General features: G+C 38.0%; 1 protein-coding gene across 3 annotated transcripts in view; it reads right to left on the bottom strand.

Moving 5' to 3' along the window:
- Positions 1–9,860: 9,860 nt before the first annotated feature.
- Positions 9,861–17,251, bottom strand: part of TBC1D15 (TBC1 domain family member 15) — a 37,407-nt gene continuing 30,016 nt past the window's right edge. For 2 of the 3 annotated variants that reach the window (XM_080393840.1, XM_080393842.1), the window contains exons 15-17: positions 12,611–12,727; positions 11,933–12,019; positions 9,861–11,239 (exon numbers count right to left, since the gene is read on the bottom strand). In XM_080393840.1, the coding sequence (XP_080249966.1) occupies positions 11,033–11,239; positions 11,933–12,019; positions 12,611–12,727 (411 nt within the window). In that variant the 3' untranslated portion in view covers positions 9,861–11,032. The other variant, XM_080393841.1, reaches the window with a different exon arrangement.

The following is a 17,251-nucleotide window of genomic DNA, read 5'->3' as shown; positions in this document are numbered from 1 at the left end:
TTCAGAGAAGATGTATTGAGGGACAGAAATTGCATCTTGTAACGAAAGGTTAACGTACCTTATATATTGAAGGGTGATTGGTGACATGCAAGGAGCCCTTCCACTGGAAGGGAATGCTGTTTAATCCAGGCAGCGAGGGCCGTGGTCCTGCCTGAGCCCTGCAAGGGCCAGACCCTGACCGCAAGGCTCTTCTCTAACCGCATCGTAAAGCAATTAATAATTGCCTGTGAAGGTAAGAGTCACACACAGGTCATTTGTATTTATATGTCTATGACAGCTTCACTTGTCTCTGAAATACCCATGTCTCAGGATAAGGATTTATTTAGTTGGTTGGTCAGTTTGTTTACTACTTAATTCGAGACTACTATTAGCTCAGAAATTTTATGTGAGCAGAAGGCAGCTGCTAAAGCAGTAACTTGATCGCATTGTCAAGGGACTGTCTCAGCCTCTCAAATCTGCTTGGGAAACTGTTTTAGCATTTTTAATTTCTCTGACATTCTAAGGTCAAACACTCATTTTGTCACCTACCATTGTCACTTGCTCTCCCTGATAATTTCCCTCCCTGCTTCTCCCATTTTCCAAAACTTCTTCGTGACCTACTTGGAATAAACAGGTTGCCTTACAGTGTGCAGGGCTGAACAGCACATCTGGACTGGGAGCGCTATCTCAGTAGGTTTCCTTCAAACACATATTTTTCTCTGTCCCAGTGCACCAGGCAGGGAAAACGGGCACCACTTACTTCCCTTTGAAAAGCACCACTGGTGAATTGCCCTGCAGCCTCCCGGAACCGGGGCAGCCTAGCTGGATGTGATGGCTGGCATCACGGGGCCCTAACTTGGTACATATACAGATCACAGACTGAGAGGAAAAAATTGCAAATCTGATCAACTGAAGGCGAGACACTGAGCAGGGAGCTGCACAAGGCAAGTATCACTGATAGTACTAAGCTTCATGTCACATCTAACTCGGCTGCAGCTGGCCTCCCTTCAAAACCTCAGCACCTCATAGCTAGCATTTACAGATCTCCATCATCAGGGAATTCATTTTGCTCTTAAAGAGACCAACAGAGAAGCACAACAGAAGATTTGAGACAGTTTCATAGCTGCCATGGAGTCTCATGGAACCTTACCCTTAATCACAACAATAAACAGCAAAAGTTTCCAGCCTAAACTGCCTGTTGTCACTCAGACAACCCCCTTCTTAAAGTGGATTGTCATGCTCGATGTTCAGGACTAGGGCAGGTTCACAGCTGCCTCAGAACTCATGGGAGGTCTGAAGCAAACTCCTTTGGCCTCGCTTTTCCAGAGTTTCCCAGGTGTAAAATGTAGTAAGGATCCTTTCTTCTGCTTGACAATAAATTTGTAATAATTTGGTTACTCTACCTGCTCCTGTAATGCAAATTATTTTGTTACACTAACCCACAAAAGTTTATTTCATTTTGCCCATCAGAGGAAAGCACATCTTCATGTATTAGCTCAGTCTTGTAAGTTATCAAGAATGTTCTTTCACATTTAATGATAGGAAAACAAGTTGGAATCTTTGGACTTTGATACCCCTACCTGCTATGCCTGAGGTACACAGACAGTTCTGCAGTTGAACAATTTATGAGTGCAAGATTGCTTAGCGCACTCTGAATCTCCAATGACAAAACCAAGCTCTACTGAGCTGGCTTGTTTCCTACTGGCATAACAGAGCACTATTTTATCTATTGTTAGATGCTAGTTCTGCAGCTGGGACATCACAGATCAATGACCCTACTAACCAGTAGCCTTCCTATCTATCACAGCTCTGTGCAGTAACTACAGCATGGCAAAGCTTTCCTGTCTCTCATAACCTCTTCAGAATGACTCACATATGCAAAAAAAAAAAAAAAAAATAATCAGAGGTACACTATGTCAGCAGGTCCTATATAACAGGCAGGGAAGATTCAGGTGATGCAAGTATTTTAACCATGCTGCCTGCCTATGCATCCCACAGAGAGACTGCTTCTCCCTGGAGAGGATGCTTTTGCAACTTTTATTTTGCAGGTGGACTTTCCCATATCAATGCCAGATCAAAGGACATACATTCATGAACTGAAAATGTTTATTTCTTCTTTGTTCTAGCTACTGTACAACAGAGCTGGTATATGGCTATGGGAATACTGCTAAACTACAGATTTTGTTTAGAGCTCAACTCATTTTTCTGAAGTTCACAGCATTTGTACGTAACACAAGTGAACACTTAAAATCGCTGGCCAAAAAATTGGAAGTTCCTTGAAGCAGCTATCAAAAAATACCTGTTCTAGAAGTTATGTCAGGGTGCCACACAGCAATCTTATTTTGCTTGTGAAATGGAATTCATGTTGATATTAAGAAATAAATAAGCATACTTTTATTTCTAAAAGGCACCTTATTGCCTATACTCAGAATTCAGAAACTGTGAGATCTTCTTTAGTTTACGCACACATGTTTTCCTCTCCTCTCATGAGAGAACAGTCACCGTTGTCTGAAACCTTTTCAGCTTAAAAAATTGCAGAATTTTGAAGGGAAAATTTAAACCCAAACAAAGTCTGTGAGATGTTTTTGTCATTTTTTTCCCCCTTAGAGGTACTGATTGTCCATTTCAGCACAGTTTTCCTTAAAACTATTTGTAACATTGACTGTAGTTTGATGATATATTAGCAACCTTAAGACCATCCATTTGATTTTAACAGGAGGACAAAAATCACAGCGCAGGGTAGCTAGTATATACCAAGAAATAAACTGCATCTACATCTGACTTGCCCAGTTCACCACCAAGTCTTTGTCTATGCAGGTGTGCTACAGCAGGGAGGAGAACTTTCAAGTCATCATGTGGCAGAACAGGGAAAGAAATGAAGCTATGAAAAAGTATCAAAAAAGCATAAAGAAAGACAGACTTCACAAGGATCTAAAAAATAAAACAATATTATTCAATGTAAGGTCAAAAAGGAAAGGAGGAGGAGAACAGGTACGGTTATTATTAATGCAAGAGATGCTGACAGAAAACATAAGTCTCAATACCTAATCAAATCACAATTTAGTTGATAGAAAAAGGACTTCATTAAATCATTGACAAGTGGACTAGCCAAAGGAGCTTCTTCAACAAAGAAAGATGTACAATCTGTACCCAGATTATCAAAGATACACACACCAACTCTAAAGTCTATTTCTCTGAATGATATAGGTCTGCTGGAAAATCTGTGATAAGAATGTAGACTTGATTTTTAAGTCATGAAGATATGGGAAACACAGGTTTTCAAGCAGCCAGCAAAACCATCCCAAGTTCTAGTAGCACTAAAGGGATTTTAATCAACCAACAGCTGTTGGTAATAGGCATCTACCAAATGATAGACTGGCTTGGAACAACTAGGAATACAAATGATGATTTTTGATCCAGGATTTAGAAGAAAACAATGAAAGGAGACCCTACGGTAGATTTTATTTGAGCCAACAGAGACAAACTGGTTGAAAATATTACACAAGGTGGGCTGTATGAGAATGAACATAAAATGAATTCACGATCTTCAGCAAAAAATGATTTCAAGAAGAAAGCAGAAACTGACAATTTCAGAAAAAAAGGACTTCAATACATTCAGTTGTTAGTTCCCAAGGGGAAGAAACCTAGAGAAGACAGACAATCCTTTCCTTGCTTCAGGGGGAAAGAAAAAAAAGTTTTGTCGGGAAACAGTTTCAGTGTAGAGGGAGTGTAGTCTTCTACTACACTTTTACTAGTAGGATCATAAGTCATTAGTTTGTCATTACCTTCACTTTGAAAAAGGAGCTTACAGGAGACAAAGGCTGTGGTACAAAATTCAGCCTAATTAGTACAGGACATCAAAAGCAATTTTTTCCTCTAAACACAGCAGCAGCCACAAGACTTGGAAGTATTAGACAGCTACTGAACACAAGGAGAGTACAAAACAAAAATCCCCACTTTATCTAAGCATTTAATGTTCTTTGCTAGAAGAATCAGTTGTGACCAAGTTTGTCATAGTAGAAAGGGCAGAGAGGTAAGCTCTTAGATTTTAACAAGATGAAACAATGTTGGAGAATACTTGGGATAAATCTGATCATAGCAAATGACTTTGCACAGAAACCACGCTTACAGAGTAGGCTTATTAAATCTCTGCCATCATTATTTCAAGAGCTCAGGGGATGGACAAGTGACAAAAGACTGGGAAAAGGCCAAAATTACGTCCATTTGCAAGGAGATATTGGGGAGGAAGGGCTGAAGAATTATGGACCAGTCTAATTTCATTTGTTTGAGAAAACAGAAGTACGCAAATTATTCTTAAAGACCTAGAAGATAACAGATGATTAAGCAGCCAAGATGGATTTGCTGAGAACAAATTGAGTCAAGCAAATCTCATTTCCTCTTATGACAGTCCTGTGGACCAAAGCAAAACAACGTGTCATTCATCTTGATGGTAGTGAAGCATTTGGCATGGTCTCTCATAACATTCTCACGAGAGATAAGGAAACCAGGTCCAGACGAAACTATTAATAGATTGGTGCAGAGAACAGGAGAGCGCCAAGTACCTACCCTCACTCTCATACTACTTAATAACAGCTAAATGACCATGTAGAGACCACCCATAAAATCCCAGACTGTACCTACCTCAGAGGTTACATAATTTGAACCGATTTTGGCAGTGTAAGGGCTACCTATAGATGATCAGCCACACAATTACAAGATAAGACAGAGCTCATGGGAAGGGAGTCAGAAGTCACAGAAAATCACCAACCACACACAGTCAGTCAGTCTGCCCTGGAAGTCCACAAACACCTCAGAAGTGCTTGCATAATAGACTGCAGGATCTACAAAGGTACCCTCTGAAGAGACAAGCATCTAGCAGAAGACAGACGTGCCTTCCAAGAGGAGATAGTCTAGCTAGTCTATTATAGACAAACTTTTAAAAGTGCCTTCCAACATCGCAAATCCATGACTTTAACAAACTTGCTGTATGCATATACTCAGGTCTATACCTCACTGGAAAAAAACCCAAACTTGTGGTATGACTGATCTGGCTAGAAGAACTGGTTAAGCCTGAGTTTTTTCAGCTTATGTGGTTCACCATACGCTACACAAATTAACCATAACAGCATAAATATATACATATATATATAATCAGCACTTTTGGTAGCAGTAGTTGTATTGTTTTGCTGCTTGAGGAATTATCAAGTCCCTGAACCCAAATATCTGTCCTTTAAAGACTTTGTCTCCTCCATCAGTTACTTCACCAGTAAAACCAGGTCTCCAAGACCAGTGCCCAAAGGTGGTACGCAACCACGCAACCTAAAGGACATCCGGACCAATTCATATAGCAAGAGCATTTTGGAAAAGTTTCTGGTGTTGCATCTCATTGAAATATGACAAGCAACAGAACAGCTGAATACCAATTGCTTGTACGTAATATAAATGGCGTTTGCATCAGGTTTAGATGGGCACTAAAAAAGTGACCTCTTCAATAGGAAGGATTAGGTTTTTTGCTAACATGGTCTCAGACACCATCAAGAACAGCTGTCATCACATCAAACTGGGTCGGGCTGGGATGGAGTTAACTTTTGTCATAGCAGCCTCCGTGATGCTGTGCTTTGGGTTTGTGCCTAAACCAGCGTCACTAACACGCCAGCGTTCTGGCTGTAGCTGAACGGTGCCTGCACAACACTGAGGCGCTCTCGCTTCTTCCCCTGGGGTGGGCAAGAGGTTGAGAGCAGACACAGCCAGGACAGCTGACCCAGACTGACCAAAGGGATATTCCATACCACGTGCCATTGTGCTCAGCCATAAAAGCTCAGTGAAAGGAGGAAGCAGGGATATTCATGGTCATGGTGTTTAACTTTCCAAGGAACCTGTGCTGAAGCCTTGCTTTCTAGGAAGCACCTGGACTTCTGCCTGCTGCTGGGCAGTAGGGAATGAAATCCTCTTTTGTGCTTTGCCTGCGGGAGCAGCATTTGCTTTCCCTGTTAAACTGTCATTGTCTCAATCCATGACCCTTCTTGCCTTCCTTCTATTTTCTCCCCATCCCATGGGAGAGGCGAGTAGCCGAGGGGCTGGGTGGGTGCTTTGGCTGCTGGCCAGGGGCAAGCACAACACACAGAGAGAAAACAAGTGACTGCCATTTGCTGAACTGCTAGCCTGGCAAAAATTTAAGCTCTATGTAACAGGGCTCTGCAGTTAGTTGGTTAGTAACAACATACGTGTGTAGAAACAGTCTAAGAACTAATGTCAAGGTAGGTACATGTAGCCTGTATAATCAAAATACGTACAACTGAATTCCTTCAAAAAATAACCCATCTAAAAGACTTCATTTATTTGAATTACATGGACAGTTTGAAATATGTATTTGATTCAATTGTGAAATTAATTCTTGATGAGGCCAAAAGTGACATCCTACGATATATTTTGTTTGCAATTCATCAGAAAATTCAGTTTGTCCCAAAGTTACAGCAATTTAACATGAAAAAATAGCACACATTCTCTAAAAAAAAATCTTTTAAGATTAAAATCCCCACTTGAATGAAAAATTAATTCAAGCTTAATTTATACAAGGCCTGTACTGCTGTAACATCACTTAATTGAATAGCAGACATTTTCAAGTCCCACTAAACATGAAGCACAGCCCATCTTTTAAGACCATAAAAAAAAGCATTTGAAAGCATCTTTAAATCAAATATAACAGCACACATGAAATCTGTTAAGTCCTCAGTTATGTATCTATGTCTCATCACCTTATCAATTCTTATGTACAGTCATGTCAACTGTAGAGCTAGTTACAGGTACAAAATTGCACATACAGAACCAAGGGTGAAGATTTCCTGCTTTAATCGCAACCAACACAGAATGCTTGTGGAACTCCCCTCCTAAGAACAAGCACCGACCTCTCTGCCATGTATCTGTCACACGGAGGTGGCACCAGCCACTGACTAGAAACATTCAGAAAACAGTCAACAGATTTGAATAATGTATTTTAAGATATTTAGCCCACCACAGACAAAATCATGTTACCAGCCACTTTTCTGCAGCCCACAGACCAAGCTTCAGTTTTAAGTTGCATCTATACAAGAATACTGACTAACACAGTCTGAGGAATACTTAACATTTTCTCTAAGCAAATTATTACTCCTGCACACAGGCCATCTAATTACCTCTTTCCAGTCCATTTATAATGTGAACCAACTCACAGATGCACTTCTAACATGTCACTAACCTCTTCAGCATTGTCATTTCTGTTGTTTAACAAGGAACAGTTTGAGGGGAACATAGATTTTACTTACAGAAAGTCAACCCCAAACTTGGTAAGGTTTCATATGCACCACACTAGGATGCACAAATCATTCTAGTGGTACCAAATCTTGTTCATGGTCCAAATTCTGAATGCCAAATAATTTATAATAAAATAGTTTTTCAGGTTAGGCAAGAGTCTTGTAACAAAATTATTTAGAAAAGTGAAGAAAAAGTGCCTCAGTTGTTTTGAACTTAAACATTCTTTCAAAAAGTGGAAGCTGGAAGAATACTTTTTATAGCTTTCTAAAAAGTTTCAGCAATGGAGTATGATTTGGCGCAGAAGAACACATTTGAAAGTAGTGAGGAATCAGATTTCTCACTGCTTTGGCTGGCTGACAGGCCAAAGAATTTTGTAGAGTAGTATGTGAAGAAATACTAGAGAGAAGAATTGAAGAGGCACCATCTGCATCTTAAATTCGTCCGCTAGAAAAATGAAAAGGTCTTAAGAAAAAAACTTGTTAGCAACAAAACTGGGCTTGTTGAACGTTAACGCCGTAATTTCAATTAAACTACAGATCAAAAGATGTTACTACTCAACATCATAGTATTTCCACTTTCGGTTCTTAAAGCAATAAGGACCTGTTTTTTATATATACATATATATCTCCTTCATATTCTTTAGGAAGATTACCCACTACAACAAAAACAAAAACTCCACACCTGACAGGGGTTTGAAGGCCACTGGCTACAATGTTCACTGGGTGCAAACCACTCATTAGGGACATACAGGACAGGCTCACGTTTACTAAATGTATTCAAGACACCTGAAGCACCGATTACTATGGGCAACTTAGTATCATACCTCTGTAGGTTTTTTTTAACCTCCCAGTATCAAAACCATTCACATTGGTCCAAACTTCCAAGAAGCTTCAGCCAATTCTCCTTTTTGTAAGCTATCATCTGGCCCTCAAACAGGAGACGACCACAAGAATGTACTTGCAAAACAAATAAAATCGCCAGAACAGGCAAAATAAGAAAAATCTCTCAAGGAGGTACCCACATAAATATAATTTTTACCTTAGAACAAAACACACTGGAATACTGCCACAATTGAAAAGTACCAAGTTTTAAATACTCACCCCCAAAAGACAATTAAGTCAAGCATTAAAAAAACCAAACAGGTTTGCAGGAATTAAACAAGTATTGCCTCTTTTATAGCCTGACAAGTGTAACCAAAAATGTATTCAGTGTTAGTTTATTTGTTAAATCTAAACAATCGTCCACATACAAAAGAAATTTACACATCCAAAACTTCCAACCCACAGCTTCTCAGGCAGCACGATCCTCATTAAGGCCTCTTACTGTGTTTGTAGTCTCAGCTTAAACTAAATCCACCCCTAACCATGAGGGCCAGTTTGGTGGAGGATGAGGTCCCTCTTGGTGGCAGCTCTTTGCAAGGCTGCCGGCAGCGGGAAGTTACAGGTAATGAACACTGGAAGGGGCACTTGATCTCGCCATTGGGAAGCAGAGCAAGCCCATCTACTCCAAGCTTTCCACAACAGCTGCTCACTGTTAATTCAGGAGCAACCTTCTCATCCTTGACATCCGAGCGTGCTTAATACAAAAGAAAAAGATCAACAATTATAACCAAAAAGGGAAGGCAAACTTTAAGGTCTGATAGTATTTCTTAGCAACCACAGCCGTAATTCTACGCAATGACAAAATTCCACTTATATATACTTCTCCTAAACATCTGAATATTCATGTTCAGTCAATTATGATTTTCTCCAAGATATCAGTATGTTGCATATCATTTTTTATGGCTGCATACCCTGAATAACTAAATAACGATTAGCATAGTTAATTGACAGATTTGCCCACTGCATTTCTGTTTTAGACATTTCTCTCCACCCTTCTATAGTTCATTTTAACATAATTTTTGATAGAAACATTTTGCAAGTACATTTCAAAGTGAACTAGGTGCACCAAAACCCCCTAACTTGCTTAGTATATCTGAACCAAAATTGTGATTATCTAAGTTCTAGTGCCTTTATGTATTCTATGCCATATTAAATGAACTGCCAAGAAGCACAATGCTCAACAGGGAACTGTGACACACGACGCTTCCCAGTAATTTCCTGGACAGGAAATGAAAGGCTACAGATACACTGAGCTATCAATCCTTGACTTTCACTGCTTAAGACTCTCCTTATTAACTGATGAAAGATAGCACATGCATGGTATTAAATACAAAATCTATACTGATTCAGCTCTCCAGTGTTTGTTCACAACTGGTGAGAGAAGTTTAATCAGGTCTCAAATTATTGAAACAACTTGATTTATCTATTAAAGCCTTTTTGTATTACTTGTATTTGCTTTAGATGGCACAAATAACATTTGTAAAAGTAAACTGCTCCAGAAGAAAGCTCCACTATATCCCATGCATCAACTGTCTGGAGTCAAAAGGCATGTTCCACTCTGTAACAGATATTCCCACTGCTCTTCATTATTCACAAAATACGTATCAAGGGACTAACCATTGTTAGTTATCCCCTCTAGCTCATATTCTTATATCAACAACCAGACAACTACATATTTTCTCTAAATATGATTTAATTAAAAACACTAAATAAGCTTTGATTTTTATTTTATATATGTACAATAGTTACCAAATAATGAATACACTGAATCAGTTATGTTAAATTTCACATAACATCAAAGGACATCAGCATGGCATGGAACAAACTCACACTGCCTTCTGCATATACAAAAAAATCCATTAATGCTAATTGTGATTACTGATTTGCTTTGTGGTTGGTTGTTTGTTTTTTTATAACCTGCTTATTAATTCTCCAAATAATGTTGCCATAAAAATAGTGTAAGTAGTTAATTGATCAGTTAATATATTAGCAAAGATAAACATTAGTAAAGTTTGCAAGAAATCAATTGCAAAATTACCTCAAGTGTAGGACTGAATGTATTCACATGAAAGTTACCTTCAGTTAGAAAAATTCTGAAAAAGAGCCCAAGTTGGAGCTGTGCATTAATTTGGTCAAACTGATTCATACGAATGAACAGTCAAGTTTATTCGGATATTGAAAATATGACTATCCTTTTTAGTATTCACAAACATTTGTGTATATAGTGCATGTATGTGTGTAAATATATATATGCATATATAAAGTGAAGATATGTTAATGTAAAAATATACTGTTCATCCACTCCCAATTACACAAAATTCAGTATTTGGACATCAAACTGTTTAAGTATAAATGTCCATTTCAAATCTACATTCAACCAGCAACAAATACTTAGAAGTATTTTTGTAAACAATTGAGATAGGGAAAACCCATTCATTTACAAAACGATCCTTCTTTAACACATCGGCATCCCTTCAGCTTGAAAATTTTTCTACAGCAGTTTCATCTGGCCTATTGTGAATCTGCTCAAATCAAAGAGCTCACACTGTCTTAGATCAATACATGTGAAAGCTCAGCAAATGCAGAATTTTTTAATTCATTCTTTATCACCATCCATTTGCAGTTCACCAGCAAAAAGAAAATGCACTTGGCTACAAAAATATTAAGGAATGTTATTGAAAACAAAAGGCTATTTTGGTAGAAGAAACTACAAAAATAGTTAAGTTGAGTCATGTTGTAAAGCTTTAATGCAAGAGCATTACAGTACAGGTTTTCTTTCCAACCTTAAAGCTTAATCAACACCAAATTTAAATATCCATCTCTCAAGTGCTTGAAAAAAAACATGCTCAGTAAAAGTCTTTCTTCAATTTAACAATATGTAATTACGCAGGTGTCAGGCTCTGCGTCTCAGACATCTGTTGAGTGCCGTCTCTTGTTCCATTGGCAGCAGTTACAGGTGTTGAGACACTCTGATATGACGACGTCAGACAACTCAACACAGCTCCACTTTCGTCCTCTCCAGTATCTGAATCTGGTGTTACAGAACTGGTTTCTAACCCCAGGATCTCACTAACTGCTTGCGGCAATTCCTAAAAAGGAGGAGGGGGGGGGGGGGGGGGGGGGGGGAGAAAACCACCCCAGTATTAAAAAATCACCATAATTAAATGAAAAAAGTTAACAAGAAGGTCCCGCCCAGTCTGCCCCCCACCCCCAGTAAGTAATAATTCATCTGAATTTAGCTGTACTGACAGCATGTCTCAGCATTAGTTCCACTAAAGTTACCATTTTCTGTATCTGCTTTTCAAGAAGACAGCAAAGGGGGGACAGGCTCAGGAATCAATTCCCAATTAACAGTATAATCTTAGTCACAAAAATAACAGTCTAAACTATTATAATTACACAATTAATTATAATTACCAAAATTAGTTCTAGTCAGTGAATCATTAGGTTCTACCTAGTAAGTCTGGCATGCTTTCAGTGCAATACACCTTTCACCTCATTTTTCTTGAGCACACTAAACATCGAGTTACTTGTACTAAGTTATCTAGTAAGTTAAGAAATCATGACCAAAAAGCACAATCCAGTCTTCCCCAACAACGCTGCTCTAGAAAATCAGTAACTCTTGCTCTCAGACTTTTAGAAGACACGTGCCCTATACAGCACATCCTTTATCATACCCAGGCATTTAGTTATTTGCCAAATCATACATGTGCACTAACAGCCAACTACATACTTTTACTGTCTATAAATGCTAACAGTAGATATATTCAAAATATCTTTACCTTGCAATTCATCATCTGTATAGAAATTGCTTCTGCTTTGCAGAGTATATTTTCCACATCAATTTTCATAGACAGTTCATTGATATGCTAAAAATACATTCACAAAACCAGTAAGTATTATAAATGGTAAATATGCTTTATTTGAAATACAATACACTTTACTTAAACACACTAATACTGTACTGCACTGCTAGTAAGGATCACCTTACAAGCTTGTTCCTTAAGCTATGAAATGCTAAACATACTCTATTTGCTTTGACAAATGCGTACTGAAACCTGTAGTAGGCAGTGCTGGCTTTCACCAGTATCCAATATTCTTAAGAGGAATCCACGGCACTTCTAAATGTGGCAAACTATCCAGCCCTCCTAGGTATCCCCCAGATCACGTTTTCAAAGAGATGATAAATAAGATTACAGAAGAAAAAATCAAAAATTAAGATTAAACATACTAAGCAGTAGTCTAAGGGGCAGAATCGTTTTCCGTCTGTTAATAATCTTAGCACTAAACATAGACATAAACCAAATCATTTTGAAAGCATGGAAGATAAATATCTGGCTCACATTTAAGCCTTCAGAAGATAGTATGAACTTTTCCTGCCGCCCAACATGAAATACAAACACATCGCATTAACTTCAAAAAGTTAATTAGTATTTCAATAACGCATAAGAATTCAATACCTTTAATATTTCATTAAAGCCATAGTGCTTGTCCATTATTTGCTGTTTTTCAGATTCTAAGATAGCACAACAAAGGAGAAGATGAAAATTCTGGCAAGGCAATCCTGTCCACATGACCTGTTAAAATAAGAAAACCACTTTTTAAGTGCTCATGCTCTTCCTCAAAAAAACAAAAGCAGTTCTTAGAAAATGAGTTGGAAATGCCCTCAAGCCAGGCAGCTTAACTAACAATAAGCTATTTTTGAAGGCAACTAAGTATTTATGCAACTATGTGAAGTTTGTCTTTTGGCCAATTAGTGACAACTGCAAGTCTTGAGTCACCAAATGCTTATCCCATTCTTTAAGACTTCTGTGTCTACCAGGTTGCCCACTATATACAGTTATTAAGCTGCCTGAGCTTGCAGTCCTATGAGTGTGTGCGTTCTGCCTTGGCTCTTGTTAAATTCTCCCATTCAAAACTACTAACTACACAAAAGTAATTAAAACTAACTAATTATTTGTGTGGCTTAGTGTGTCTGCATTAAGTATGAATTGGTATAAGTGCGTTGTGCTCAGCAACCTCCCAAAAAGTTTCTATCAGTTATAAATAAGGTGCTAAAATTTTTCCCAATTTCCCCACTACAAAAGCCCAAATACATGTACACGCAGGTGTTGGGGGTAGGGGGTGTTACTTTCTGACTGCAGACACATTGGCTTCTGGTCCCACAGAGGCCACTGATAATCATTCTGCGAGTTCACTGGGACTGAAATGTGCAACTTCAGCATTAATACCCTATTTCAGCATGTTTTTAAGAGTCACATTTAAAAAAAAAGAAAAAAACAGTCAAAGAGAATAAGCATGGTGGGCAGAAAGCTGGAGAACACTTCTGACAACAAAAAAAATGAAGAAAAACCTGCATAAATTGCTCTGACAGACATATAAAGGGATTTAAGTCAATGGATTTACTCTCAAAAAGAGGCAGGTAAGAAAGCAGACTCATGAAGATTCAGTCTTACTTCATTAGCAAAAATTTCTTTTCTTCATTATTAATAGAACACAGCCTTAAAGCTCCGCAAGAGCTTACTTGAACTTTTATCACTAGTACATGTAAACAGAATTGCATAAATCTGAGAGATATCCAAACCAAGTTCACTTAAAATAAAGCAAAATTAATCATGAATGTTTCAATTAAGGTTCAATTCACTCAGTCCAGAATTAAATTTCACATCTTTAACAGAATATTGGGTATCTGAAAAAGTATTCTCTCACTCCTGGAAAAAGGCTGGAATACAAACAGACTGATACAACAGTAACAATCATACAAAATGCCTACAGTCTACCAAATACGGTCTTTCTACACACTACTGGTTCTTTTTGGTTTGGTTGTGGTTTTGTTGTTTTTGTTTTTTTTTCCACTCCTACTTCTTAAGAAGGAAATACTGACAGCTATACATGGATTTGATTCAACACCAAGTCTGCATATGAAGAGAGCAGACTACTACCCACACATTTCTGGTACACTCAAATTCTCATGGCATTCAGACCATGAATCATCTACAGCAATCATAATGAAGTATATCAGACAATAAGCTGCGTTAACCTAACCATGATATTCATGATAGAAACATGACAGTGCAGGCTATAGGGGAAACTGACCCAAAATATAGTCCTGTTTAACAGTTACCTTTTCATGGACATTAACAGAATATTTAACTTTCATGTCTCCAACTTAATGCTATCCTACTGGAATACCTACTTAAAGAAGTACTGGCTTCAGGCTTAACTGCAGTGGAAGCTAGATCTGGCCTCAAAGAGGGGAAAAAACACAGTAATACTAGCAAGGATGCTTACAGACATTCTCTCCTCTCTGAGGAAAATTAGCAGCTGTCACCAGCTGCAAGAAATTCCATACTTTTTGCTACTGTTTTCAATACACCTCTCAAAGTCTGGAGCAGAGTATGCAGTTAAGCTTATGTACGTAAATGCGTAACAACAGGATCACAAAGAGCTGAACAGATCAAAGAAAACCAGCATTTAAATTAGGAATATAAAAGTATACCACTCAAGTGTATTAACTCTTTTCCTCCTGTATCTTTCTGATAAAACTATGCAAGTAAGGACTCCTTTGTTCTGGTGCTACCTCAGCATCCATGAATATTTGTAACCAGTACTAACATATATGTAAAGTAATTTATCACTAGATCACTCCAGTTTTATACTATGTGAGCTGTACTAGCATAACACTGGAAGTTAATTCTGAGCTAGCTACGTAATTTTGTTACGAGAATTTTTCTTCTGGGATTCTTCTTTTTCTACCCAGTCTTCCTGCACTATCTTGAGAATGAAGCAGCCCACTGTGCAAGAGAAGAATAAGACCAGGCTGGAATTACTAGGTAATATTGTCCATCCCTCCACTGTGAAAGAGGAACTGAGCTGCTCTCAATTCTGGGACATCTAAGCAGTGGCTCAGTATGCTGTCTATCCTGGCTGAGTTTGAGAGAGACTGCTGAAACATACCATAAATAATCCTACCCACAGAGCAGTTTAACCTGGATTCATATTTCTGTAAAAAGGTGTTGCATATAGCACTGCAAATACCATGTGTCTCAACTTACCCACACAAGGTAGAATGACACCTCTCTAGCACATGCGCTGCCTAGCACACCCTGCTGCACCATGTAATGATGATATAACCACCCACATTTTCTACCACAACCTGATTGTTATTGCTTTGCTCGGTAATTAGGAGAGCTTAGGTTTAGCTTCCACTCCAGCTGGTGGGGAGTAGTATCTCCCATCTTCAAGGCAAAAGTCTAATAACTGGTCTAGTGAAGAATCTTCATTCCTTTTTTTGAGATAAAACACTGGAAGTCGTGAAGCCGGTGGGAACAGGGGAAAAGTATCTGATACTACCTTAGAGTTAGGTAACTCAGAGGACAGAAACGGAGGTCCAAAAGAACACCCTGAAATTCATGTATTAGACAGAAAATGCCCTAGAAGTCCTAGAGCTGGGGACTGGAATTTCAGATGGTCCCTCCCCTTCTTCCCATTCTACCCTTTGCAAGCAAGTATGTCACAGGGTGACATCACCTTCAAGTAAGTTCCCTCCATTCATGTGCTATTACAAAACAGCACATCAATTTTGCTCAGACTGAAATACCCTAAAAGCAGTTCATTTTTCTCTGCTGATTACAAAGGGGAAAATGGTCTCCTGTGTCTAAAGCTTGCCTTTGTAAATCCCACATATACACACCGTTAATACCAATGAAGCTGCATAGCTATGAACAGGAAAAAAAAAACCCAACTGTTGTAAGCTGGACTTCAACTGTGACAAAGGTGATACTAGCTTTCACATAAAAACATCAATATAATGCCTTAATCAGTTTGTTTTAAAATGGAAAACAAGATTTTCATCTTTAAAACCCCTTCCCGTTCCGTATCTCCTAGCAAAGAAATTGAATGCTTGTAGTAAACATGTATTATAATGTGCCAGAAGAAACCTACAAGACTATCATACATCAATAGTTTCCATCACCTTCCTAAAACAGAAAGAAAAAAAAAGTTAGAAATATGGTGTGTTTCTTTTCTGTATGCAAATGTATACCTACATTAAAGCCGAGGTGATGCTAGCCTGAGACTATAAACTGTAAACAAAAATACTGTTGTCATCAATTTAAAAAGAAAAATTAATCTTAAAAAAAAATACTGAGAAGACAACATAACACTGAGGGGGGGAATGAGATGGGTGATTTTTTATTTTTTTTCCAAAAAAAATCATTATCATTTATACCTCAGAATAAGAGAATTCCTTTTGTTTTGTACACTTTGGTGCCCTTATTTATGAATGTTATTCATAAAATTTTTAGTCTTCTTCAGTTAAAATACCACTTCAATACTCTATGATAGTAAATTCCACCAACAGATAATAAAAAGCTAAAAAAGATTTACTTTAGACAGCTTTAAATACTGGTCCTCCTCTGTATGTGCCTCCTTTTTCATTAGTGGAAAAAGTGAATAAAAGCATCAACATTATTTTTCATTATAGTGCAAACAACATTATTTTTCATTATAGTACAAACTTTATGCATCTCAGTCCTGTTCTTTTCATTACCCTTCCATTCCCCAATGCAACTCTATGTGATGCTATATCCTAGAATATATGCCTTCCATTCATCTGAACATCAATTCTGATGTTTGGGAGTTTTTAGTGGATACTGTGTTCTTGTTAAACGCATCTTACACAATAAACCTGTCCTGTTGACACACTCCTTGATTTTCTTGGAACAAAGAATTAAAGTGTTCAACAAAGTGCTAGTTTGTCTGAATTACTCTACCTGATCCCAAGATTACCTAAATGAAGATCTCATTAACCTGGAATTATCAGAACTTCGACGTTTTATGTTTTACAGAAGTTATTTGGCATCATGAGGCCTTATTATCAAGATCAACTGCATCTTCTGACATCATTCTCTTGATGGTTTGGGCTAACAAAACCTACCCAACCAGTGCTTCATTCCACCTAATCTTAAAGTACTACCAATATCAATGAATTAATCAGACACACAGAAATGCTATTTCTTCTAGCATAAGCTGTTTTCCATTAAAAGTTAACTAATACTCTCCACTTACTACTTTCACTTAAGAGCCTTATCTGAAGGATC

The sequence above is a fragment of the Falco punctatus genome (assembly GCF_963210335.1).
Source record: "Falco punctatus genome assembly, chromosome: 6".
NCBI classification, from domain to species: domain Eukaryota; kingdom Metazoa; phylum Chordata; class Aves; order Falconiformes; family Falconidae; genus Falco; species Falco punctatus.
This window is presented reverse-complemented; position numbering and strand designations above follow the sequence as displayed.